Source organism: Trachemys scripta, chromosome 14 (assembly GCF_013100865.1).
Source record: "Trachemys scripta elegans isolate TJP31775 chromosome 14, CAS_Tse_1.0, whole genome shotgun sequence".
NCBI classification, from domain to species: Eukaryota; Metazoa; Chordata; order Testudines; family Emydidae; genus Trachemys; species Trachemys scripta.
In genome coordinates, this window is record NC_048311.1 from 5,844,516 (window position 1) to 5,871,053 (window position 26,538).

General features: G+C 50.2%; 2 protein-coding genes across 2 annotated transcripts in view; one reads left to right on the forward strand and one right to left on the reverse strand.

Moving 5' to 3' along the window:
- The window catches only part of LOC117887593 (zinc finger protein 585B-like), a 56,340-nt gene extending 37,346 nt beyond the window's left edge, over positions 1 to 18,994 (forward strand). The window contains exon 6 of the mRNA XM_034790237.1: positions 15,435 to 18,994. Within this exon, the coding sequence (XP_034646128.1) occupies positions 15,435 to 16,501 (1,067 nt within the window). The 3' untranslated portion in view covers positions 16,502 to 18,994. The remainder of the gene's footprint in view (positions 1 to 15,434) is intronic.
- The window catches only part of LOC117887172 (zinc finger protein 501-like), a 1,015,593-nt gene that overhangs the window by 266,215 nt on the left and 722,840 nt on the right, over positions 1 to 26,538 (reverse strand). The gene's annotated exons all lie outside the window — the stretch shown is intronic.

The following is a 26,538-nucleotide window of genomic DNA, read 5'->3' on the forward strand; positions in this document are numbered from 1 at the left end:
GTGGGGGGGGAAGAGCCCAGGGCTGGGGTGGCAGGAGGTGCGAGTGGGGGGGGGAAGAGCCCAGGGCTGGGGCGGCAGGAGGTGCGGGTGGGGGGAGAGCCCAGGGCTGGGGTGGCAGGGGGGTGCAAGTGGGGGCCAGAGCTGGGGTGGCAGGGGGTATGGGAGGGGGAGAGTCCAGGGCTGGGGCAACACGGTGGTGCGGGGGGGAGCCCAGGGCTGGGGTGGGGGGCAGCAAAAAACCTAGAGCTGGCTCTGTCCCTACCATTCACAGCAAGCTGCAGCATGAGGTTTCAGTTCCACACTCCTTCCCCCTCCCTTTCCTGTTAATTGCGGCCGAGGGAATGCTGGGAAATGTAGTTCTTTCCCTGCTCCAGGGCTGGATCTATAGGTAGGGAGCTAGCCAAGGAACTACAGCTCCCAGGGCCCCCTGTTGGTTCTCAGCTCCCAGGCTGGATTCTTGAGACCCTGCAAATTTGCCGCCCCAAGCAACTGCTTGCTTTCCTGGTGCCTAGAGCCGGCCCTGATTGAAATGTTTCATTTACCGAAAACTGGGTTTTCATTTAAAAAAAAATTATAATCATTATGATGTTTTCAGTAGTATTTTCAATAAAAATATCAATAAAGTGTGTAGAATTTTTGTGTAGAAAATGAAAAATGTTGATGTTGAAAATTTTTCATGAAAAATTTCATTTTAGAAAAAAAGGCAGTTTTTGTATGGAAAAAAAATTCCATTTGAAAAAATGGTGCCCAGCTCCGATATGAAACGTGGCTAGTTTCCCACGCTTTTCTTATTTTGCAGAACATTGCATTAAAACCAAGTATACAATGCACCTGGCCCCATCAATCCTCTGGGACTAGCTACAGTCCTATGCACCAGGTCAGCGCATTGGCATGAGTAGTTGGATGCATCATCATCATCATCATGTTCCTATTATGCCTCTGGCGTATTAGGGCAATGACGAAGCTCCTCCACTCCAGTCTGTTTCTGGCAAGTCTTTCAATAGTTTCCCAGCTGTGCCCCATGTTTTTCAGCTTGGCTTCCACAGCTCTTCGCCATGTTGTTTTCGGGCGGCCTCGTTTTCACTTGTCTTCAGGTGTCCATTTTATTGCTATCCTGGTGATGGAATCAGTTTCCATCCGAAGCACGTGACCGATCCATCTCCAGTGCCTCCTGGAAAGTATGGTACTTAGATCCTCTTGGCTGCACTGTGTCAATAGATCTTGGTTTGAGATTGTTCTGGGCCAAAAGATATGGAGGATTTTTCTGAGGCAGGTTGTACAACTGTGTAAGCAGAGCCATCTTGGTTGCCACCAGGTATTGAACCGAGGACCTCCAGAGCTAAAAATGTGACCCTACACAGCGTGAGCTATGGGCCTAACACCACCCTGTCATAGACCTGTAGCCCGTGGGCTCTAGCACAGCAGATGATGTGTAGCAGAACGAACGCAGATTACACTGCTCAGTTGAGTTCATGGGGACATGCAAAGGGCTTCTTTTTAAACAGCTCCCAATGCTGCTGAATGCTGTGTGGCTAATGGATAGGTAGAGGCCCTGAGGTGGTTAGCTCCTTCCTACTGCTGACGGGCTGTAATAAAACTTTACAAGTGTTTAGTGGAGCCTCAAAGCTCTGTTCTGAAGCATCACCCCTGATTTTCAGCCAAGGAAGCAGAGGGCTAAGGTCACTTGAGTGCAAGAACCCAGGCTTCACCTCAGTGCTTGCTGAATGGACAAGCCTGCAGAACCAGCCAATTCGCCTCTCTACCTGGTGCCGCAGCATCTCCATCTGTAACACAGAGGTAATGCTGCCTCTGTCCCTGTGTTCTAGCAACACCACCTAATTTCCCTTTGCCAACTGTACATCTGGCCCTCATTTCATCAGCCTCCTGAGGGGCTAACTTTATTAGGACAATTGCCTCCAGGCAGCTGCACGCTGCCCCAACACCACAGGTATTAATACCCATGTAGGTTAGGTTTAGGGGAGGATATTTGGACATGGGGAAGGACGTGCAGGGCTGGAGCTGAGCAAACAATAGGGTTTTCTGGTCATGGACAAACTGAAAAATCTGGACAAAAAGTCCAATTCAAAGAACTTTATTTTTCAATTTTTTTTACTGAATCGATGAAGAAAAAAATGGTTTTGAATCAACCAAACCTTTTCAATTGACAAAACGAACTTTTATTTTGTGTTTTTTCATTTCAATCTGGCCATTTCAGGTGTTTTTCACCCCTTTTTGGTTTGTGTGTGTTTTTTTGTTTTTTGTTTTTTTGGTTTTTTTTTAAGAAAAGCTGGCCAAATTTAAAATCAAAGCACCATTAAAAATCAAGTCAAAGCAAAATGTTTCGACTCTTTCAAAAAAAAAAAAAAATTCTGACTAAAACTGTCTGTTGAATTCAACCCAAATTTAACAAAAATTTGAGACACTGAAAAATGCTTTTTTTGTTGAATGAAAGTTTGTTGAAAATGTTTTGCCCAGCTCTATTCGAGGCTCCAGCGCAGGGGCAGGCAAACTTTTTGGCCTGAGGGCCGCATTGGGTTTTGTAAATTGTATAGAGGGCCGGTTAGGGGAGGGGGTTGTGGCCCAGCCCCCACCTCCTATCTGCCTCCCCGGAACTCCTGCCCCATCGAACCCCCCTGTTCCCTGACGGCCCCTCTGGGACCCCTGCCCCAATCCAGACGTCCCTGCTCCCTGTCTCCTGACTGCCCCCGGACCCCCGCCACCCCATCCAAACCCTCCTCTCATTCCTGATGGCCCCCCGGGACCCCTGCCCCATCCAATCACCCCTTCTCCCTGTCCCCTGACTGCCCCTGGAATCCCTGCCCCTGACTGCCCCCTGCTGCCCCATCCAACTCCCCCTCCTTCCTGACTGCCCCCGGGGCCCCTGCCCCCATTCATCCCCTGTTTCCCTCCTGACCCCCGCCCCCTGACCACCACCCCAAACTCCCTGCCCTCTATCCAACTCCTCCTCTCCCTGCCCCCTTACCGCACTGCCTGGAGCACCAGTGGCTGGTGGTGCTACAGTCGGGCCATGCTGCCACCGCCACCACCACACAGCACAGAGGAGCTCACAGCCCCGCCGCCCAGAGCATTGCGCCGACAGTGGAGCAAGCGAGCTGAGGCTGCGGGGGAGGGGGGACAGTAGGGGAGGGGCTGGGGGCTAGCCTCCCGGGCCAGGAGCTCGGGGGCTGGGCTGGACGGTCCCGCAGGCCGGATGTGGCCCATGGGCCGTAGTTTGCCCACCCCTGCTCTTGCGATATCAATGTTCTCATTCCCCAGTGCTCAGAAATCATTAGTCATCCCCTCCCCACCGAAAATCATGGAATTGACTGAAAAATCATGAAACATTTAAAATAACACATTTTGCATTCTTTTCCTTCAGATTCTGGTTTCTGAGCTGTGAAAGGGCCATGTTTCCAAGCTTTTCATAGATTCCCAGGCCATAAGGGACCACTGTGATCATCTAGTCTGACCTGTAACACAGGCCAGAGAACTGCCCCTAAATAATTCCTCTTTGAACTAGAACAGATTTGATAGAAAAACATCCAATCTTGATTTAAAGATTGCCAGTGATGAACCATCCACCACATCTCTTAGTAAGTTGTTCCAATGGTAAATTATCTCAATGTTCAACATTTACACCTTTTGTCTAGCTTCAGTCATGACTTGAATACAGGTATTGAAGAGCATGTGCTATTCAGGAAAGACAGAAATAAAGGTAAAGGTTGTGGAGTAGCAATGTATATTAATGAGGCGTTAGACTGCAAAGTAATTAGAAGTGATTGAATAGGTAAGACAGAGTCTGTTTGGGCCAAAATCACTTTTGGGAAGAAAGCTACCAGAGGTTCTCCTGGGATAGTGCTTGGGGTGTGCTACAGACCCTCTGGATTTAATCTGGATCTGGAGAGAGAGCTCTTAAATGTTTTAATGAAATAAATATTATTGGAAATTGTGTGACTATGGCAGACTTTAATTTCCCAGATACATATTGGAGGACAAGTGCTACTAATAATAGTAGGGCCCAGATTTTCCTGGATGTGATAGCTGACAGATTTCTTCACAAAATAGTTGCTGAACCAACAAGAGATTATGCCATTTTAGGTTTGATATTGGTGAGTAATGAGGACCTCATAGAAGAACTGGTTGTAGGAGACTGTCAGGGTTCCTTCCCCATTCTGAACTCTAGGGTACAGATGTGGGGACCTGCATGAAAGCCCCCTAAGCTTATTTCTACCAGCTTAGGTTAAAACCTGGTACGCTGCCACCACCAAGTGATTTAACAAGAAACAGGGAAAGGATCACTTGGAGTTCCTCTTCCCCCAAAATATCCCCCCAACCCCCTACACCCCCTTTCCTGGGGAGGCTTGAGAATAATATCCTAACCAATTGGTTACAAAGTGATCAAAGACCCAAACCCCTGGGAAAAATCAGTGAGGTTCTTAAAAGAAGGATTTTATTAAAAAGAAAATGTAAAAATCATCTCTGTAAAATCAGGATGGAAGATAACTTTACAGGGTAATCAGATTCAAAGAGCCCAGAGGAACCCCCTCTAGCCTTAGTTCAAAGTTACAACAAAACAGGGATAAACCTCCCTCTAGCAAAGGTAAAATTCACAAGTTGAGAAAACAAAGATCATAGAATATTAGGGTTGGAAGGGACCTCAGAAGGTCATCTAGTCCAACCTCCTGCTCAAAGCAGGACCAATCCCCAACTAAATCCCCAAATCCCCCACTCAAGGATTGAACTCTCAACCCTGGGTTTAGCAGACCAATGCTCAAGTCACTGAGCTATCCCTCCCCCCCAAAGCCAATAATAATGAGGGATTTCAACATTGACTGGAAACTTGTCACCTCAGGATGGGATGCAGAGATAGAATTTCTAGACACCACTCATAGAATATCAGGATTGGAAGGGACCTCAGAAGGTCATCTAGTCCAACTCCCTTCTATAGCCCCCAGACAGATTTTTGTCCCAGATCCCTAAACAGCCCTCTCAAGGATTGAACTCACAACCCTCTATTTAGCAGGCCAATGCTCAAATCACTGAGCTATCCCTCCCCTATAAACTAATAAACTAATATGCCTTGCCTGGCTGTTACTTACAAGTTTGAAATATGAGAGACTTGTTCAGAAAGATTTGGAGAACATGGATTGATGTCTGTTCCCTCTTAGTCCCAAGAGCGAACAACACCAAAACAAAGAGCACAAACAAAAGCCTACCCTCCGCCCCCCAAGATTTGAAAGTATCTTGTCCCCTTATTGGTCCTTTGGGTCAGGTATCAGCCAGGTTACCTGAGCTTCTAAACCCTTTACAGGTAAAAGGATTTTGGTGCCTCTGGCCACTGCTCCCACACCACGCTCGGACGCATCTGTTGTTACTAGGAATGGTTTGTCAAAGTCTGGGGCCCTTAGCACGGGGTCAGACATGAGTGTCGCTTTAAGCTGGTTAAAGGCCTTCTGACACTCTTCAGTCCACTGAACTGCATTTGGCTGTTTCTTTTTGGTTAGGTCTGTCAAAGTGGGGTGGCGATTTGGCTGTAATGCGATACAAATCGCCTGTAATATCCAGCCAAGCCTAAGAAGGATTGGACCTGTTTCTTTGACTTTGGGACAGACCACTTTTGGATAGCACTCACTTTGGCCTGTAGGGGGTTGATAGTTCCTTGACCCACTTGGTGTCCAAGGTAAGTCACTCTGTTTAGGCCTATTTGATACCTTTTAGCTTTAACAGTTAGTCCTGCCTCCCTTACGCGCTCGAAGACTTTTTGCAGATGCTCCAGGTGTTCTGCCCATGAATCAGAAAAGATGGCCACATCGTCAAGGTAGGCGACGGCAGATTCTCCCAATCCCACTAGAAGACCATCTACAAGTTTTTGGAAGGTGGTGGGTGCATTTCGCAGCCCGAAAGGGAGCACATTAAATTCATACAGCCTGACATGGGTGATGAAGGCTGACCTTTCCTTGGCGGATTCATCTAGCGGTACCTGCCAGTACCCCTTGGTTAAGTCTAAGGTAGAGATGAACTGGGCATGTCCCAGTTTCTTCAATAGTTCATCTGTGTGTGGCATTGGATAGTTGTCTGGGCGAGTTATAGCATTTAGCTTACGGTAGTCCACGCAAAAACGTATCTCTCCATCTGGTTTGGGAACTAGAACCACTGGAGATGCCCATTCACTGTCAGAGGGGCAGATTACACCTATCTGTAGCATATCCTGGATCTCCCATTCTATAGCAGTTTTAGCTTGAGGAGACACCCGGTAAGGTTGGGCTCTAATTGGGTGAGCATTACCTGTGTCAATGGAGTGGTACGCCCATTCAGTCCGTCCTGGGGTGGCTGAGAACATCGGCGTGAAGCTAGTGCACAGCTCCTTGATCTGCTGTCGCTGCATACGTCCAAGGGTCATGGAGAGGTTCACCTCTTCCACGTCACTGTCACTTTTAGGCTTGAAATTAGGTGAAGGTTCCTAACCATCAGAGAAGGAGTGATGTTCTGGAACAGCCTTCCAAGGGGAGCAGTAGGTGCAAAAAACCTAACTGGCTTCAAGACTGAGCTTGGTAAGTTTATGGAGGGGATGGTATGATGGGACTGCCTACAATGGCATGTAGCCAATCCGCAACTGCTATTAGCAAATATTTCCAAGGGCCAGTGATGGGACACTGGATGAGGCGGGCTCTGAGTTACTACAGAGAATTCTTTCCAAGGTGTCTGGCTGGTGGGTCTTGCCCACAAACTCAGGATCTAACTGATCACTATATTTGGGGTTGTGAAGGAATTTTCCCCTGAGTCAGATTGGCAAAGACCCTGGGTGGGGGGGGTTGCTTTCCTCTGCAGCATGGGGCACAGGTGACATGCAAGTTTAAACTAGTGTAAATGGTGAATTCTCTGTAACTTGAAATCTTTAAACCATGATTTGAGGACTTCAGTAACTCAGCCAGAGGTTAGGGGCCTATTACAGGAGTGGGTGAGCGAGTTTCTGTGGCCTGCAATGTGCAGGAGGTCAGACTAGATGATCATGATAGTCCCTTATGGCCTTAAAGTCTACGAGTCTGTGAGATTTGTCTGCTAGATTGAAAAGACACATATTGTCAGTTTTCTGTTCCCCATGTAAGTACTTATAGACTGTGAGCAAATCATCCCCTAAACCTGATCATTGTTAGCTAAACAGCTTGAGCTCTGAGAGTCTTTCACTAAGGGATCATTTCCAATCCTTTAATCTTTCTCCTGGCTTTTCTGCACATCCAGGAGGCTGGAAATTTACTTAAAACAAAGAACAACAAAAACTGAGATTATGATGTCATCACCTGCCTTCAGGTGCTGTGGCTTCAAGGAAAACACAACCCATGATAGAGTTGGCAAGGTTGCATATGTGGAAGTGGGAGCTTGCTCTGTGCATGGGACGTGTTCCAGCATTTCAGGGATGTGGCACACAAGTGACTGGCTCTCAGAGTGTGACGCCTTAGACAACAGGGTATTGTGGTGTGGGGATATCCCAGGGAGGACACAGACAGAACGAGGGGAGGATTCTTGTCCACTGTGGCCTGGAACTCTAGTTAGGGGCCTCTGGCATCAGGATTCTTGGGCTGTGAGTGTGATTTGAGGGGTGACGCCAAACAAGTTGATTCCCTTTTCTGTGCCTCAGTTTCCCCATCTTTAAAAAGGGGCATAGGATGCTTAGGAGCCTGTGTAGAGTACTATGGGATCAAAAGTGCAGAATAAGCCCCAACAGGTATTGTCATGCCTTGGCTTATTGGATGGGAGGTTGAGAGGGACAGACACAGGTCACCATGTATCAGGCCTCAGGCTAGCAGTCAGAGGGCCTGGCTTCTAATCCGATCAGTACAGTGGTTGGCCACCACATGTCAGTAGTTGTGGTACCCAGGCAGCCTCCCAGAGCACAGAGAGAAATCACACAGATTGTATAGAGAACTGGGGAGACTAGGGTCATGAGGGATGGCTGCTGGTACCCCATAGAGAAGACCTGACAGCACAGCATGGCCAGATGTGACACAGGCAACATTTGCAGCCTTCACAGGAAACCCTGAACAGGAGTCCCCCCAGTCAGCTAGCCCTTATCCCGTGAATCCACAGGAGGAGTCTGGCGATAATGGGTGTGTCAGCATCGGCCACCAACCCCCCCACCATAGACCCCAAATAACCCCCTCCCACAGCCCCTAACCTCCCACCATAGACCCCCAAATAACCCCCCTCCCACAGCCTCTAACCCCCTGCCATAGACCCCAAATAACCCCCTCCTCTAGTCACCAACCCCCACCATAGACCCCAAATAGCCCCCTCTCACAGCCCCTAGCCCCCCACCATAGACCACCAAATACTCTCTAACCCTTCTGCCATAGACCTTTTCTCCTTTGATGTTATCTTAGGATGCCCTTGGTGTGTTGATATCTCATGAACAGCTGTCGCCCCAAGGAAGCCCAGGACAGTGTGTATAGAAACAATCAAAGCCCCTTGGTGGGACCAGGTAGCATCAGTCAGCCCTCTTTGACACGGCGGGGACAGAGGCCAGAGTCTGCTCTAAACTATTGTCAGGGCTTCTTCACTAACAGGCATTGCAGATCTGTCAGGCATAGAGGGGTGGAGAATAGCAAATAATTTGTGAACCACTTCAAGGGGGTGTCTAGAGTCTTAGCGAGACCCAGGAAGATCTTGGAGTCACCTGGAGGAGAAAGCGTCATCACTGGATTCACAACCCCAACAGGGGAGGAGGGAGAAAGAGCATCAGGGATCAGCTGTTCTGCAGGATCTTCCAGCTGGCCCTGGCCCTGCAGTTGTGGTGGCTGTGCCTGGACAAAGTGGCTGTGCTTGGGTGATTGGGTGGGAGGAGGGGCTCTCAGCACAGGTGGTGGTGGCCTGCACGGGTGAGATTGCTTTTCCATGGGCCCAGAAAGGCCAGCTGTAAGGATGAGGAACCAATAGCCTGTGGGTAGGGAACTATGGAGTGTGCTCCTTAAATGACCCAAGTCTCTTATGGTTTGGTGAATGGTCCCTAGGGTGGTTCCCCATTAGGATTTGATGCTGGAGAGGATGCGTAGGAATAAACCTCCTCAAATGTTGGCGCTACCTCCTCTGATGCCCTAGGTGCCCTCAGGAAGGGATTACCACCTGTGTAGCAGGGCAGGGGGAACCAGATGGTACCAGGTAGGAAGATATAGTATGTGGTAATGAGGTCTCCGGACCTAGGAAATGACAGGTGAGCATCATTGAAGGATTCAATGATGTCAGTTCCGGAGTCACAGGGCGCTTCCCGGTGCTATGTAGGCAATGGGTCTCGATGGAGTTGGTGCTGTAATGACTGGTGCCATTAGCATCTGTCCCAACAACATAGGCACCAAGTGTGTCAGTACCGAGAGTATCAGTGCCGAGGTATTGGTGCCAGAAAAGGGCTGGTCCATGGCCAGGTGGGTACCAAGGGAACCCAGTGCACAATGAGTTCTGAAGTGTTGGTACTGGACAAGGCTGGTCAGTGGCTGGGTCAGTACTGAGGGCACCGGTGCAGAGTCAGTGCTGAGGTGTCAGCAGAGCACTGAGGATCCAGAGATGAGTCAGAGACATTTGTCTGGTAGGCACTGCAGGAGGTGATCTTGGAGCAACGCACCTGCCGAGCCAGGTCAGTATCGGTAGAGGCCTGGATCAAGGAGGCCTGTGCTGCCTTCTCAGCTATCAACAACAGGGGCCATTCAGTGGAGAAGAGGCTCAGGGTCTCGAGGATCAATGAGGCGCTGGCTGAGCTGGGTTTCTCAGAAGGGTGGCCCCCCGACACCCCTGAGGAAGCCCACTCCGCAGAATGCGCCGATATGAATTACATCAGATGGGCACCTCGCACCTTCTGGGTCCACGTAGAAAAGGAGCAGCAGATGGAGAAGTGGTCTGGATATTCCCTTCCCCGGATAAAAACATCACCTGGAGTGCCCATCGTGAAGTGGCACCAGGCAGAGAGCAAGATTTACAGCCTGGGGACTTAGCCGGAAGATCTCAGTGCTAAGAAGCCCCCAGTATGCACAAAAAAAATGTAAAATCTCATGCAGGGAGGAGGAGGGGCAACTGTTTGTGTTCTCTTGCCAATGGCATAAAAAAACACCCTAATTAAACTAACAAAGTCCCTAATTAAGCTAACTATAAATGCTCTGAAGGACAAAGTATGGTGGGGATTGGTCCTGCTTTGAGCAAGGGGTTGGACTAGATGACCTCCTGAGGTCCCTTCCAACCCTGATATTCTATGATTCTATGGGGAAGCAGATGGACCCAAGTTCTGTCCCATTGCTGAGAGGGTCAGAAAGAACTGAGGGTCAGGTAGACCCGCTCTGCCCTGGACTGGGACACATGGGGAACAGCAGAGCCCCTGCAGACACTGCTGGCCAAAAGAAACTGCTCTCGCCTGCATGTGAATCGCGCACGGGATCCACATGAACAAAAGCCTAGAGAATGACAGGTGGTGCGAGGATATGGTGCCTTTATCCTGGTGTGATCACTGACGTCTGCACCAGGCCCGCTCCAGGAGTGCTATTGCAGGAGAAAAGCCCATCCTCCGCTGATAGTTAAAACACCCGGACACACACGCAGCCTTACATTTGTGAGTGTGAGCCCCCAAAGGGGTGTGTTTTCCTTCCTTCATTAGGGCAGAATGGGAGCTCCTGTACCACTGGCACTAGGCCTTTCCTGAGCGTCTGTGCAGCCCAGTTCACACCTGGGGCAGCCAGGAAGAGTCTTTCCCCTGCTACCAGAGCCAGGCTAGCTCCACCAGGAGCCGCTGGGCTGGCTGCAGGAGCCAGGGGCGGCAAGTTATATGGGCCCGTGGTGCCCATGCTTCAGCAATATTCAGGGCCTGGGGGCCCGGCTCCACCAATGTTCGTGGCCAGATCTCTCTTACGGCCCCAGTCGGGAATCAATTTGGAGTGGGCAAATCTACTGTGGGGGCTGCTGTGATCCAAGTAGCCAACGCCATCAAAGAGCTGCTGATATCAAGGGTAGTGACTCTGGGAAACGTGCAGGTCATAGTGGATGGCTTTGCTGCAATGGGATTCCCAAACTGTGGTGGGGCGATAGACGGAACCCATATCCCTATTTTGTCACTGGAGCACCAAACAACCGAGTACATAAACCGCAAGGGGTACTTTTCAATGCTGCTGCAAGCCCTGGTGGATCACAAGGGACGTTTCACTAACATCAACATGGGATGGCCAGGAAAGGTACATGATGCTCACGTCTTCCGGAACTCTGGTCTGTTTCAAAAGCTGGAGAAAGGGACTTTCTTCCTGGACCAGAAAATAACCATTGGGGATGTTGAAATGCCTATAGTTATCCTTGAGGACCCAGCCTACCCCTTAAAGCCATGGCTCATGAAGCCGTACACAGGCAGCCTGGACAGTAGTCAGGACCTGTTCAACTATAGGCTGAGCAAGTGCAGAATGGTGGTAGAATGTGCATTTGGATATTTAAAAGTGCGCTGGCGCAGTTTACTGACTCGGATAGACCTCAGCGAAACCAATATTCCAATTGTTATTGCTGCTTGCTGTGCGCTCCACAATATCTGTGAGAGTAAGGGGGAGACATTTATGGCGGGGTGGGAGGTTGAGGCAAATCGCCTGGCCACTGATACACGCAGCCAGACACCAGGGCGGTTAGAAGAGTACAGCAGGGTGCGGTGCGCATCAGAGAAGCTTTGAAAACCAGTTTTATGACTGGCCAGGCTACGGTGTGAAACTTCTGTTTGTTTCTCCTTGATGAACCCTCCCCCTGGTTCACTCTACTTCCCTGTAAGCTAACCATACTCCCCTCCCCCATTCGAGCACCGCGTGCAGAGGCAATAAAGTCATTGTTACTTCACATTCATGCATTCTTTATTAATTCATCACACAACTAGGGGGATAACTGCCAAGGTAGCCCGGGAGGAGGGAAGGACAAGGACACACTGCAGTTTAAAACTTTAACTCTTATTGAAGGCCAGCCTTCTGATGCTTGGGCAATCATCTGGGGTGGAGTGGCTGGGTGGCCAGAGGCCCCCCCCACCGTGTTCTTGGGCATCTGGGTGAGAAGGCTATGGAACTTGGGGAGGAGGGCTGTTGGTTACACAGGGGCTGTAGCGGCGGTCTCTGCTCCTGCTGCCTTTCCTGCAGCTCAACCATACGATGGAGCATATCAGTTTGATGCTCCAGCAGCCAGAGCATCGACTCTTGCCTTCTGTCAGCAAGCTGACGCCACCTATCCTCTTCAGCCCGCCACTTGCTCTCTTCAGCCCGCCACCTCTCCTCTCGTTCATACTGTGCTTTTCTGCACTCTGACACTGACTGCCTCCACACATTCTGCTGTGCTCTGTCAGCGTGGGAGGACATCTGGAGTTCGGAGAACATATCATCCCAAGTCCGCCGTTTTCTCCTTCTAATCTTCACTAGCCTCTGCGAAGGAGAAACATTTGCAGCTGGTGGAGGAGAAGGAAGAGGTGGTTAAAAAAGACACATTTTAGAGAACAATGGGTACACTCTTTCACGTTAAATTTTGCTGTTCACATTACACAGCACATGCGCTTTTGTTACAAGGTCGCATTTTTCCTCTTATATTGAGGGCCTGCCGGTTTGGTGTGAGAGATCACTCACGCAGTGCCAGGCAACAGAATTCGGCTTGCAGGCAGCCATGGTAAGCCACAGCCTTTTGGCTTTTTTAACCTTCATAACACGTGGGAATGGTTTCAAACAGCAGCACCCTCATTTCCCATACCAAGCACCCATTGGGTTGGCCATTTAACATGGGTTTGCAATGTAAAAGGAGGGGCTGGGGTTTCCGGGTTAACATGCAGCACAAACCCAACGACCCCTCCACACATACCCAATTCTCTGGGATGATCACTTCACCCCTCCCCTGCACCGCGTGGCTAACAGCGGGGAACATTTCTGTTCAGCCGAGCAGGAACAGGCACCTCTGAATGTCCCCTTAATAAAATCACCTCATTTCAACCAGATGACCGTGAATGATATCACTCTCATGAGGATAACAAAGAGAGATAAGGAATGGATGTTGTCTGCATGCCAGCAAACACCGGGACCATACGCTGCCATGCTTTGTTATGCAATGATTCCAGACTACGTGCTATTGGCCTGGCGTGGTAAAGTGTCCTACCATGGCGGACGGGATAGGGCAGCCCTCCCCAGAAACCTTTTGCAAAGGCTTTGGGAGTACATGAAGGAGAGCTTTCTGGAGATGTCCCTGAAGGATTTCCGCTCCATCCCCATACACCTTAACAGACTTTTCCAGTAGCTGTGCTGGCCGCGATTGCCAGGGCAAATTAATCATTAAACGCGCTTGCTTTTAAACCATGTGTGATATTTACAAAGGTACACTCACCAGAGGTCCCTTGTGCGCCCTCAGAGTCTGGAAGCACGCCTTGGGTGAGTTTGGGGGTTACTGGTTCCAGGTCCAGGGTGATAAACATATCCTGGCTGTTGGGGAAACCGGTTTCTCCGCTTCCTTGCTGTGAGCTATCTTCATTGTCTTCATCATCATCTTCCTCGTACCCTGAACCCGCTTCCCCGTTGCGTGATTCTCCATTGATGGAGTGGTGGTGGCTGCACCCCCTAGCATGGCATGCAGCTCCACATAGAAGCGGCATGTCTGCGGCTCTGCCCCGGACCTTCTGTTTGCCTTTCTGGCTTTGTGGTAGGCTTGCCTTAGCTCTTTAATTTTCACGCGGCACTGCTGTGCGTCCCTGTTATTCATGGCCTTTGAGACTTTTTCTAATATTTTGCCATTTCGTTTACTGCTACGGAGTTCAGCTAGCACTGATTTGTCTCCCCATGTGGCGAGCAGATCCCATACCTCCCGTTCTGTCCATGCTGGAGCTCTTTTGCGATCCTGGGACTCCATCATTGGTTACCTGTGCTGATGAGCTCTGCGTGGTCACCTGTGCTCTCCACGCTGGGCAAACAAGAAATGAAATTCAAAAGTTCGCGGGGCTTTTCCTGTCTACCTGGTCAGTGCATCTGAGTTGAGAGTGCTGCCCAGAGCAGTCACAATGAAGCACTGTGGAATAGCTCCCGGAAGCCAATAACGTCGAATTCTGTCCACACTACCCTAAATCCAACTCAGAAAGGCCGATTTCAGCGCTAATCCCCTCGTCGGAGGTGGAGTAAAGAAACCGGTTTAAAGGGCCCTTTAAGTCGAAAAAAGGGCTTCGTCGTGTGGACGTGTCCAGGCTTAATTCAATTTAGCGCTGCTAAATTCGACCTAAACTCGTAGTGTAGACCAGGCCTGGGTTATACAGGCAGTTGATGACTGGGATGGACCCTCCTGTCCCAGCACTGTGCACCCGTGTTTGGGTGGCTGCAGAACCGAGTCCCTGCGCCGACACGACTCCCCCTGTACTGGCTGAGGGTACCTGTGTGTCTGTGTTTTCTGGTCCATAGCCCATGTAAAACGAGACAGACGGATCCGGCTCTGACTCCAGGCCTGCGGCGTTTCAGGCGGAGGCGATTTCCCCAGCGGTGGCCGCCAGGTGGCTCTGCCGCTTGCTCGGGCGGGCCGGGCGCTTGCTCCGCGTTCTTGGTCCCTCCGCTCAGCGGGCTGGGGCGGAGCTTCCCGGGTCAGCCGCTGATCTGCCTCCATTAGCTGTGACCCGAAACCCTGCCCCGAACCGCTGCTGCTCCCCAGCCGGGAGAGCCCTTCCCTAGCTCCTGGGGCAGCTCCGGGCTCTGGCGACACCAGCCCCTGAGCCGCAGCCTGTAGGTGAGTGGAGAGACCGGGGGGAAAGGGCTGGGGCTGGGCAGGAAAGTGACTCTGCACCGTCGGCCCCTCCTCGCCCCAGCTCTGCTCCCGGGCGGGGGTCTGCGAGTCCCAGAGCTGCTGCCCTCCCCCCTCCGGCTCTGCTCCCCTGAGCGCCTGCAGGAGCCGAGCCCGCTCCGGGAGAGAGAACGCTCCAGGCCGGGCCAGGGACCGAGTCTCCCAGCCCGAGGGGAGGGGGCAGGAGGGAGACAGGGAGAGAGACTGGCAGGAGCAGTACGTAGGGAGGGAGGTTCCCGGCTCGCAGCCCTGCCCAGCCCCATTCCCTGCAGCCCCCCGGCGCAGATTGACTTTCCTGGGACAAGGTTAGGAGCAGGAAGAGGAAGACCTAGTTCCTGCCTCTGCCTAGTCCCCGCGCTGCTGGGGGGATGTGCTGCCCTGGCTGGGGACAGTGTCAGGAGGATCATCCAAAGCAGCTCTTTCGATTCTTTTCCAGTGTTTGTTTCAGAGACTGTGCCTGTGGAGGCAGGTTACAAATGTGTCAGTGGTTTGAGTCTGGGTGAGAGGGGCCAGATCTGCACTTGAATGAATTCTAACATGAATTATCAACAGATACTTGCATTGTGGTGCAGCTTTTGCCCTTCCCTCTCTGAGGTACCTTCCTTCCCACCCACCCCCCACCCCAAGGAATGACTCTTTTTTTGTCTCAGCAGGTGAGCGCAAGCAGGAAACATCTTCGTTCACATGTGCTGGTAAAAAAGCAACTCATGACAAGATGCCTCCCAAGCGATCCAAAGGAAATGTTTCACAGGGACTGAACCAGAAAAAGTCCCTCAAGAATCAGAGGAAATTGGACAAGCTACAGAAGAGCTCTCTTGTGCAGAGAGAGGGTAAATCAGCCATCCACGGGAGAGCTGAGAGGAAGAGCAAAGACACGATCATCTGCCAGAGAACATACGCAGGGGAGAAGCCCAACATCTGCATTGAGTGTGGGAAAAGCTTCACCCAGAGCTCAGACCTTATGAACCATCAGAGAACCCACACGGGGGAGAAACCCTATAAATGCATTGACTGCGGGAAGAGCTTCAGCGTCAGCTCAAACCTGAGTCGACACCAGAGAACCCACACGGAGGAGAAGCCCTATCCCTGCACTGACTGTGGGAAAAGCTTCACAGACAAGTCCACCCTGACCCAGCACCAACGCGTCCACACGGGTGAGAAGCCCTATAAATGCATTGACTGTGGGAAGAGCTTCAGCCGCAGCTCCCACCACAAGAGGCATCTGAAGAGCCCTCCAGAGAAGAGGCTGGACAAATGCACCCACTGGGAAAGCGCCACTATTGGGAAGGTGAAAGAAACTAAAGTGTCTAAGAAGAAATCCCCGACCATTGAGATCCCTAACACATGCGCCGAGTGCTGGCAAAGCTTCAGCCAGAACTCGGACCTGGTCAAACACATGAGGATCCACACAGGAGAGAAACCCTACGAGTGTCCCGATTGCGGAAAAAGATTCAATGTCAGTTCAAACCTGATCAGACACCAGAGGATCCACACAGGAGAGAAACCCTACACATGCTCTGACTGCGGGAAAAGCTTCACTGACAAATCCACTCTGACCCAGCACCACCGGATCCACACAGGAGAGAAACCCTACATATGCACTTACTGCGGGAAAAGCTTCAGCCGCAGCTCCCACCACAAGAGACATGAGCGAACCCACACCGGGGAAAACCCCGTGTCCTTTCTGCCCTTGTGGCCCTACCCCACCCAGACATACTGAAATTATCCCATTGGTTCTGGGCAATGGGAGCTGAGGGCCCAGGAATTAAGTGGGAGATTTTTCCCAAGCTCCAGCGTGATTCAGTAGCACAATCCCCATCAGCTTCCAATAAGACATATGGTCCACTGTGCTTGTGTCACTTCTGGGCATGAGACCTAGGTTCCTAAATCAGTTAGGTGTTGCAGTGCCGCGTAGAGTTAAGTCTTGACAACTGTAAGAATTTGGGTCTGAAATCCCACCCAGAGTGAAGGGAGCTCTGTGAGGGGTTTCATTAGAGCATTAGGGAGTAAACTACCCAAATTCCATTAGTATTATTTGTATTGTGCTAACGCCTAGCAGCCCCAGTCATGGACAAGGAACCACAGTGCGAGGCACTGTACAAACACAGAACAGAGAGATGGTCTCTGCCCCACATAATCAACAGGATCTGGGTGCCTAACTCACTTAGACCCCATGAACATCCGGAGTTTCATAGAGTTGAGGGCCGGAGAGGACAATTAGATCATCTAGTCTGACCTCCTGTATATCACAGGCCATGAATCTCACTCAATCACTGCTATATCAAGCCTAATTACTTTAGTTAAACTAAAACCTTTCAATGCTTAAGAGGCTAATCTGTTGTGAGCCAGAGTAGAGAACAGGAGAGACCAAGGAGCCCCTGCCATGGCTGGGAATTGATTAGATGAGAGATGCTGGGATGATTCCCAGCAGGCGATTCACACCCCATGCTGTGGAGGAATGCAAAAAACGCCAAGATCTCTGTACCTGGGGGGAAATTCTTACCCAACCCCAAACCTGGTGATCAATCTGACCCTGGGCAAGTGAGCAAAACCTACCAGCCAGGCATCTAGAAAGACAATACTCTGAACCACTTCAGAGCACTGGTTTACCTCATCCTGGGTCTTGTTGCCAATCTCTGATGCTTCAGGGAAAGGTGAAAAAGAAACCCAGGTACATCTGGCCAATGGTGCATTGGAAAAAACATTCCTGTCCTCTGCAGGGGAGCGTCTGAAGCCCTGAAGCATGGGATTTGGTTATTGTCATTACATAGTACAGCCAGTGTGCAGGGCAGGGGTGGGATAAAAAGCCTGTTCTTTGGGGCACATCTTTCAGCTGGGAGCTACTTCTGAGAAGAATATATTTGATTTTACATGATCATTGGCCTGTATGGATGAGTTGAGGTGGACAGTGGAGCCCTGTTCCCAGCTGGGCTGGTGTGTACAACACGATTGGATACCCCAGAACTGGCACTCGCTGGTCCCCTTGCACAGTGTCAGCAGGGAAGGCAAGCACTCAAGAAGCCCAGCAGATCTGAACTCCCCTGAACCCCAAGGAAGCCCTGTAGACTTCAGCTGGAGCTACGAAATCAGGGTTCAGTCTGGGTTTAGCCTGCACTTCCGCTACCTGTGGTGAGGATATGAAAGGGCTGTTGAGCCCAGCTCCTCTCCCCAGCACTGATCCCCATCTCTCGTGCAGTTGGTCAGTTCTAACACACATCCAGCGGATCCCCCTGTGTTGATGCATTCAGAAAAGGGGGTTTCTCACTCCAGCTTTCCTGTGTAAATAGCCCCTTCCCCCCAGTTAACTTTGCTGGCTCTCTGCGCTGGCACCTTCAGCCAGTCTGTGACACATCACCCCAAACTCCAGTTTGTCTTGCCGTCGGAGCTGAACTGCTAAGATGCTGGAGCCAGGGGACTGGGGATTCCCCCTTTCTCCAACTGGGAGCAAACTGCTTTGAGGCAGGTCATATTCCCTTCAGTCCACCTCACCCACCAGCCTTCGTTACGCTGCTCCCCGTATCACACCCAGCCCATTAATTGACATCTCTGCCCCAGAACGGGAAGCTAGGTGCTGCCGTGGTTCTGCTCCCCTGGCTCCGACTCCCTGGGCATCAGTCTCCAGAGTTTGTTCCTCCCCCTCCCCTGGAGCTTGGGTCAGTTGAGGGGACTTACTGCTGCACCAGCAGAGTCCAAGATCCCAGGGTGTATGTGTGAGGCTGCTCAAAGCTGGAGCGGCTGCTCCCAGGGAGGCTGGGCACATGGACTCTCCCAGCTGTGGCAGAGCCTCTCTCTGTTGTATATACATGTGTAGTTGCCTAGTATGTTAAATGCATTGTGCTTTATAGAGAACACATTCTATTAAAAAAGCCTCAGGCGCCTTGGAAAATCCCAGCCTGAGATTCTGGACCATTGTGAGAACAATGAAAGGAATCACTCAAGGATGAGATGCTATGTAAAATATCCCCTGTTGTAATTTTCAGCACTAGCTTGTAGGGAGAGTGGGATGGTAGCAGAGAGTTGCCAGGGCACAGGGATAACACCTGTTCAGAACCCTGACTTGTCTGCTCACCTGCTCAGCCCGAATGCTCCCTTCATCTAGGTCAGGGGTTGGCAACCTTTCAGAAGTGGTGTGCTGAGTCTTCATTTATTCACTGTAATTTAAGGTTTCGCATGCCATTAATACATTTTAACATTTTTAGGTCTCTTTCTATAAGTCTATAATATTTACCTAAACTATTGTTGTATGTAAAGTAAATAAGGTTTTGAAAATGTTTAAGAAGCTTAATTTAAAATTAAATTAAAATGCAGAGCCCCCCAGACCGGTGACCAGGACCCAGGCAGTGTGAGTGCCATTGAAAATCAGCTTGCGTGCCACCTTTGGCACACATGCCATAGGTTGCCTATCCCTGATCTAGGTATTTTTTATTTTGCATAGATGCCACTGATGCTATTCTAGTGACTGCTGACGCTCTGATTTTTCCTGCTCTGCTGATGATCTGTTTGTGTCTGTTGCAGGTGCTAACATTTGCCTTTTTAAAAATATCATTAAATGGGAAACTGACTCTCTTATGTGCTGTTTCCTGCCCCCTTACCCACTCCGCCCCCCACAGTTGGTTCCTAAAGCCAAACCCCAGGCCCTAGAATGTTAATTTCCTTAGAAAATACAGAGGGAGCAATTGGGCCTTTCCATGTCTAGTGGCCTAGCCAGCTGAAGCTTCAGTCACACTTTACCGTCACATGGGAATTTTCATTTGGCTTTTCCTTGCGTTGAGGCTGCAGGTTGAGAGGGGGACAGCTGACATGGGATTCAGCTTGTCCAAGAGAAGGTTCATTGATTCATAGAGCTTGCGGCCAGAAGGGACCATTAGCTCATTTATTCTGACCTGTCTAAACAGGCCATTAATTATCAGCCCTTTAGGACCCAGTATTTTCTCCCCATGAAGGTGCTTAAATACCATAAACAAGTCACCTCTCAATCTTCGTGAGCTAAACAAATTGAGCTCTTTAAGTCTGTCATTATAAGGCATTTTCTCTTGCTGTCCAGTGATTTTTGTATCTCTTTTCTGCACCCTCTCCAATTTTTCAGCATTCCTTTTAAAATGTGGACATCAGAAGTAGATGCAGTATTCCAGTGTCGGTCTGAGGGGTAAAATTAACTCCCGACTCGCTACTTCCCTGTTTATACACCCAAGGATCACATTGCACAGGGAGCTCATGTTAGTTGCTTGTCTGCTATAACCCCTAAACACTTTCCAGAGTCACTGCTTTCCCAGATAGAGACCCCTATTCTGTAGGTCTGGGTTACATCCCTTGTTCCTAGCTTTATAACTGCACTGGGCTGCATTAAAACACACTGTGTTTGAATGGGTCCTGTTTAACAAGTGATCCAGATCACTCTGCATGACTGCCCTGTCCTCATTATCTACCACTCTGCCGGTCTCTCTGTCAGCTACATCCTGTATCAGAAGTGATTTTATATTTACTACCAGATCATTTATGAAAATGTTGAATAGTTTTGGGCCTAGATCCCCTCCCTATTGAACCCCTAGAAAAACCCCCATTTGATGGTCATTCCCCATTGACTACTTTTTGTGGTCTGGGGGGGACTGGTCAGGGAATGGGGGCCTTTCCCATCCAGGGCCTCAATTTCAAGCCAGTTGCTCTGGTTGACTTAGGGGGACAGGGGACAGAAACATTGAGGCCTTAGAGTACTAGTTTTAGTCAGTGCAAAAATCATCTTGCAGGTAGCAGATACTTGGCTGCTCCAGAAAAGCAGCTCTGCTACCATATATCAGAGGGATAGCCGTGTTAGTCTGAATCTGTAAAAAGCAACAGAGGGTCCTGTGGCACCTTTGAGACTAACAGAAGTATTGGGAGCATAAGCTTTCGTGGGTAAGAACCTCACTTCTTCAGATGCAACATGTTGCATCTGAAGAAGTGAGGTTCTTACCCACGAAAGCTTATGCTCCCAATACTTCTGTTAGTCTGCTACCATAGTGATAAGTGGGGCACAGGAATGTATACAGACTAGATCAGACCCCTAGGACCTGCCCTATAAGTGGGATTAGAACCCAGAGCAGGTACAGGATTTAAAATAAACCAGGAAATGAGCGACTCCTCTTCAAAAGAATGAAATACCCCCAAGTAAACATGAGGATGAGCTGCCAGGACAAGGGCCGCTGAACTGCACCTCTCAGCCCCTGAGAGATTGCCGCTTCTCTCCTCCTCCTGGGTTTTCATCTTAGTTAGTCAGCTGACAGTTCCCCTGGGGTTGGGGCCTGGTGCTTTCCTGGCACCTAGCCAGGCTCCTTCACAGCTTTGGGGGCAGGGCAGAGCACAGCTGCACTCCCGTCAATTCATAACTGGCATGTTGTCCCTTAAGGACCATAGTTGATGTGTATTAGAACAATCCCTAGGCTGCTCTAGCATATGCAGATGCAGTTTATGAAGCAAGGACCCATAACAAGCTCTCTGACAGCCACATCACCTTCCTCTGGCTCTCCAGTGTTGAATTGGAGCTGGAGAAAATCTGGCTCTGAATATGTAGGTGGGACCTTGGAGTAGGATTGTCTAGCAGGTAGAGCTCTCGATTGGCCCTTCAGAGGCTTGGGTTCCATTTAATAAAGAACATAGGGCAGATTCTCACTTCGCAAAGTCAGTATGTTGTTTTTAACTTAGATCATGGTAGCACACAGCAACCTGAAACAATATCAGAGTCCCACAGTGCGTGGATGTAGTGACAGATGCCATGTTGCACAACTCTCACAATTTTATTGTGAGTCTTGGATATTTGGTGATTTCTTAAATCCCTAGCTTCTGGAGTCATGTGAACATGGGAGACTCTCAGCTTTCTTTTAAAAACATGTCTGGCCCCATGGATGTAGCAAAAAGCTTGAAAACATGACTAAGTGTGCCAGAAAGGTTCAAAACCAGAAGGCCAAGAAAGATAGTCTAAAATACTGCTGCTGATTTTTTTAAAGTAATATTTTAAACCATTATCCTGATTTTGGGACATCTGATTCATGATTTTTAATGCTTTAATCGAAGGAGGGGGTGGGGAAACTGAGGCACAGAGCAGTGATGTGACTTGCCTGAGGTCACACGCCAGGCCACTGGTAGAGCCAGGAAGAGACCCCACTGCCCTAGGTCCATGCCTCAGCCACTAGCTCCTTTTGCCTTACTGGAGTGTGTTGCTCTTCTGCCAATTTATACCAGCTGAGGCTCTGGCTTCCTGCACTTAAGTACACTCAAAACTATAAACCAATACACAAGCTCTAGCTTTTTCCTGTCCTGCCTCCCGGTGTCCACACGCCTCAGCATGTAAACCAGTCGCTGCAACTCTAGCCTGTCCAGATCACGCCCAGACACCGAGTAACTGGGCTCTGCTAGGGTGCCTTCCATTCTCCAAGCACCGTACACATACTAGCTGAGTCAATTCATACAGCCCTGGGTTTGCAGGTGAAGGGCTCCACAGCAGCCACATGGTGGGGATCTCAATCCCCTGGAGCCCCTACCTGGCTTAGCTGGTGCAGTCTGGTCACCATCTCCCAGGGCTGCAAATGCTGAATAGAACAATTCCCAATGGTTTCACCTGCCCACTAAATGCATCATCACTCACTGCTGCTTTGCTGGATCCTCTTCCCTGCCAGCATTGCTCTCGGCCCCCAGGCCAGCCTCCCCGGGTGGGCTCAAGCTTGGCACAGGCCCTGGGGCATGGCAGGACTTCTGTGGAGTGGGTCTGCTCTCAGCATGGCATCACTCCCACGAGCCTGGGGGTCTCTGTGCTGCCACCATGTTGCCATGGGGCTGCCTGCTACTAGCAGTGGTGGAGCTGTGGGGTGGGAGCGCTTCTTGGCGCTGTAGGGTGATGGCATGACAAATACCAGCTTTGTTCCAGCTCTCATATGTACTAATGGCTGCCTGTCTACTGGGCCAGGGTTAGGGATGAGAAGGAAGGGATAAACCAGGAAAGGCACAGGGGGAGCTCAGTGGATGAGGAGAGAGGGGAATTTAGGTCTGGTGCCAAATGACCCTGCATCTAACAGCTAGTGGTTGGGAGATGGTTTATATTTCAGCAGCAGCTGACAGCCCATAACAGGCTGGTCTTGGTAGGGCTCCCAATTGGGCTCTAGGAGAGCTGCGTTCACTTCCTGGTTCCAGCACCAGGTCCCTGTGTGCCCTGGGCAAGGCCCTTCGTCTCTCTGGTCTCAATTCTCCAGCTGTGAAAGGGGAAATGATCCTTCCTGTGACTGCCTGATGTACTTAGTCCGTAAGCTCTTCAGGGCAGGGCCTGTCTATCCATATGTGTCCGTGCAGGGCCCAGCACAAGTCACTGCTGATGTAATACAAATACAACATGAAATCACCAATGTGCTTTGCCCCTTGGCTACTGCAGTGTGAGAGCACTGCTACACAAACTGAGGGGTGGCAATACAGGGGAATGCAGCACCAGCTTTTGTCATAGCCTGAGCTTTCATCAGAGACCTCACACACACATCCTGGCCCAACCTACCCCAGCTCAGAGTACACCAACCCGTGAAATACCAGCTCAGATTAGGTATGCCCCAGCCTCCATCAGAAAGGCTCTGAGAAGGCAACACTGAGCTCTCCTCTGCCAGCTAGTTGGATAGGGGAAAAGGCATAGGGACCAGACTGTATGAACACACCCACTCTGCCTACATATCCAGCAGACAGAGCTGTGTTGCCAAAGTCATCAACTTTGGCAGGTGTTGGGTTACAAATCACTCTAGTACTGAATGCAGGGGGTAATGTAATCTTATCTTTATTATATGAGTAAAGGGGAGCAGAACTGTGCTTAGCCTGTCCTGATTGAGGGGGGTCACCCTCAACTGGACTGAACTCACTAAGCAGGAGCCTCAGATGCCAGATCGCTGTGGAAGTGGAGGAGGTGGGGATAGGTGTTCCTGGTGGGAGGAGTAGGCTTTGTCTAAGAGCCCATGACATGGTTTAACCTGCCCCTTTCCACTGTTCAAAGACAGCTAATTAGGGCTCCATTAGGAGTCTTTTGTTTTGTTAAGTGATCACTAGAGCTGAAACCACTTCTTGTGGGACAACATTTCTGCCCAGACTGCTTCAGCAATGAAGTTCACAAACACAGAGCTGGGTAGAACTCTGAGACTGACCTGAAGAGATCACAGTAGAGAAGCAGGTAGCAGCAGAAGGTGATGGTGTGCATCAGCAATGGCTGGTGGAGCAGTAAGCAGTTGGCAGGGTGACCGGCGGAGCAAGTGTTGGACACTAGAGTGAGTAAGGTGCTTTTTCTCTCTCTTCCCCCACCCACCTGCAGGTGGGGGGTGAACTCACTCAGATGCACCTCTGAACTCCGGGTCTTCACTGACCAAGGACAACCACTGTGAGCAGGGTGTGGTAGAGAGAGCAGGGAAGAGCACATTAAAGGAGCTTTTGGTTGTTGAGCTCAAGAACCTGAGGTGAAAGATACTGCCCCAAGCACTCTGGGGTGGGTGTTTTGGCCTTAGGGGATGAACGCAATCTGGAGAGAGGAGGCAAATGCTAGGGAGATGGAGATAAAACCATTGCTCCTCTGGAAGTGTCTCTATCTATCTCCCTGTCTCCTAATTTGTGCTGGTGAGGCTGTGAGTCCCCTGTGCCCATTAAAGGGGGACAGGAATGGAGAGACAGAACAAGGGTATCATCAATGGGGCTTGGGCTTTTTCTGTCTCATTTTGTCAGCTGCAATTCCCTCTCCAAGTGCAATTTGATCCTCATCCCAGACCTTCTCCCTCACAGCGATGGGGTTACAGCATGGAGTGAGAGATATGTTAATAACTGGGGCAAAACAGGAATGATAACCCCCCTCCTTTTCTAAGCTAATTGACCAGGGGGAACCCCTGCATTCATGCTTCAAATACACAAGTAGTGCCTAGAACTGAATCCCTCTCTGTTCATGGCTGGAGTGTAACACGCTGACCCAGAGCTGCCCTGTCCTTCTTCAGTAGCCAGTACATAGCTAGAGGTTTGAGAGTCCCTACTAGGTGTAAACCAATGGCACTGATCCAGCAATTCATGTAGCAATAGTAGCATGTGCTTTTTAGATGCAGCTGTCCAGATTCAGCCCTGCAGATGGATCCCACAGGGAAGGGAAGGTATTGTACAAACTTCCCGATCACACACCTGGTCTGAATGACAGCCCAACACTATCTGGGTAATACTATAGGGCTCTGGCTGAGCTCACGACCTGTATGTGCTTGCACAGATGCTAAGCAGCAAGCCAACCACCAGCTTGCAGGCTTGAGTCCTTGGCTTTTGAAACTGCCTTGGCATGCTGCTGAGGGCACTTCTGGACATATGCTCTGTGGGTGCAAGAGGAAGAGATGTGATGAGAGATACAGAGAATACAGCACTGAGGACATGGCTGGATGAGAGGAAGGATGGGCTTGTGACTACGGCCCTTGTGTGGGATTCGTGAGCTGTAGGTTTAGTTCCTGGTTCTGCCCCTGACCCTCAGGTGCGCCTGCACTGCAATTAAACCCAGTGGCTGGCTCATGTTGGCTGACTCAGGCTCGCGGAGCTTGGGCTATGGGGCTGTAAAATTGCAGTAGAGACAGTCAGTCTCAGGCTGGAGCCTGAGCTCTGGGCCGCACAAGTGGGGAGGGCTTCAGAGCCTGGGCTACAGCCTGAGCCCGAACATTTACACCACAGTTTTGCAACCTGAGCCCCTCAAGACCAAGTCAGCTTACCGGGACCAGCCACTGGTGTTTAATTGCAGTGTAGACATACCCAGGGTGTGTCCCTGGACCAGTCATCTTTGAGATCCCTGTCTGAAGAATGGAGATAATAATGTTGAGCTGGCTCTGGGTGGGATATGAACTGCTCAGATCCTGTGGGGGTGAGGGTCATACACAGCTAGAGGGTTAGCATATCTGCAACCTGCAGCTCATGGCTTATGGCCAGCAGGGTGGGGATGGGATTTGATATTAGCATTATTAACCAAGATCCGGGTCCCATTGTGCCAGCTGCTGCATAGATACAGCGTGAGCAATGGTTCCCGTCTGACAGAGTTTACAATCCAAAAGACAAGGCAGACCAATGGCAGGAGGGTGAATGGTCACACAGCAGGAAGTCTCAGTCCAGTGCCCCATCCAGTAGACCACACTTAGCTACCAACCGCACACAACAACAACCACAACAACTAGCTCTTATACAGCACGTATCAGCAGCTCTCAAAGCACTTACAAATGAAGTTGGTGTCATTAACTCCATTTTACAGATGGGGAAACTGAGGTACAGAAGGGACAGCATCGTGGTGGCAGAGCCCAGAGCAGAACCCAGGGCTCCTGAGCCCCAGTAAAGTGCGGTGCTCTATCCAGTAGGCAATACTGCCTCCAAAACCCTGCACTCGCAGACAGTGGGGACAGATCAGAGACAAGGGAACCTGGGGCAGCTACTAGAAGCATGTCAGTCATTCAGTTCCCATCGTAGCACTGTCAGCACCCTAGAGTCCAAGGGCTATTCTGGACAGCAAAAAGAATGTCTCAGGGATAGTGTCTTCACAGCACATTAATAAACACAGGGAATTATGCAAAATTAATGCAAATAACCTTTTATTTATGTTCCTAAGGTATTTTGGGGTGAGGAATACATCTCCTTTTAAATATATACTTTTATTCAAATTATTGGGGAGGAACTCATTTAGCATTGAGCCGTGAGTGCAAATCAATATGCATACAGCACCAAAAACATCTCTGGTGGCTGCATGTCTGTCATTATTTTCAAAGA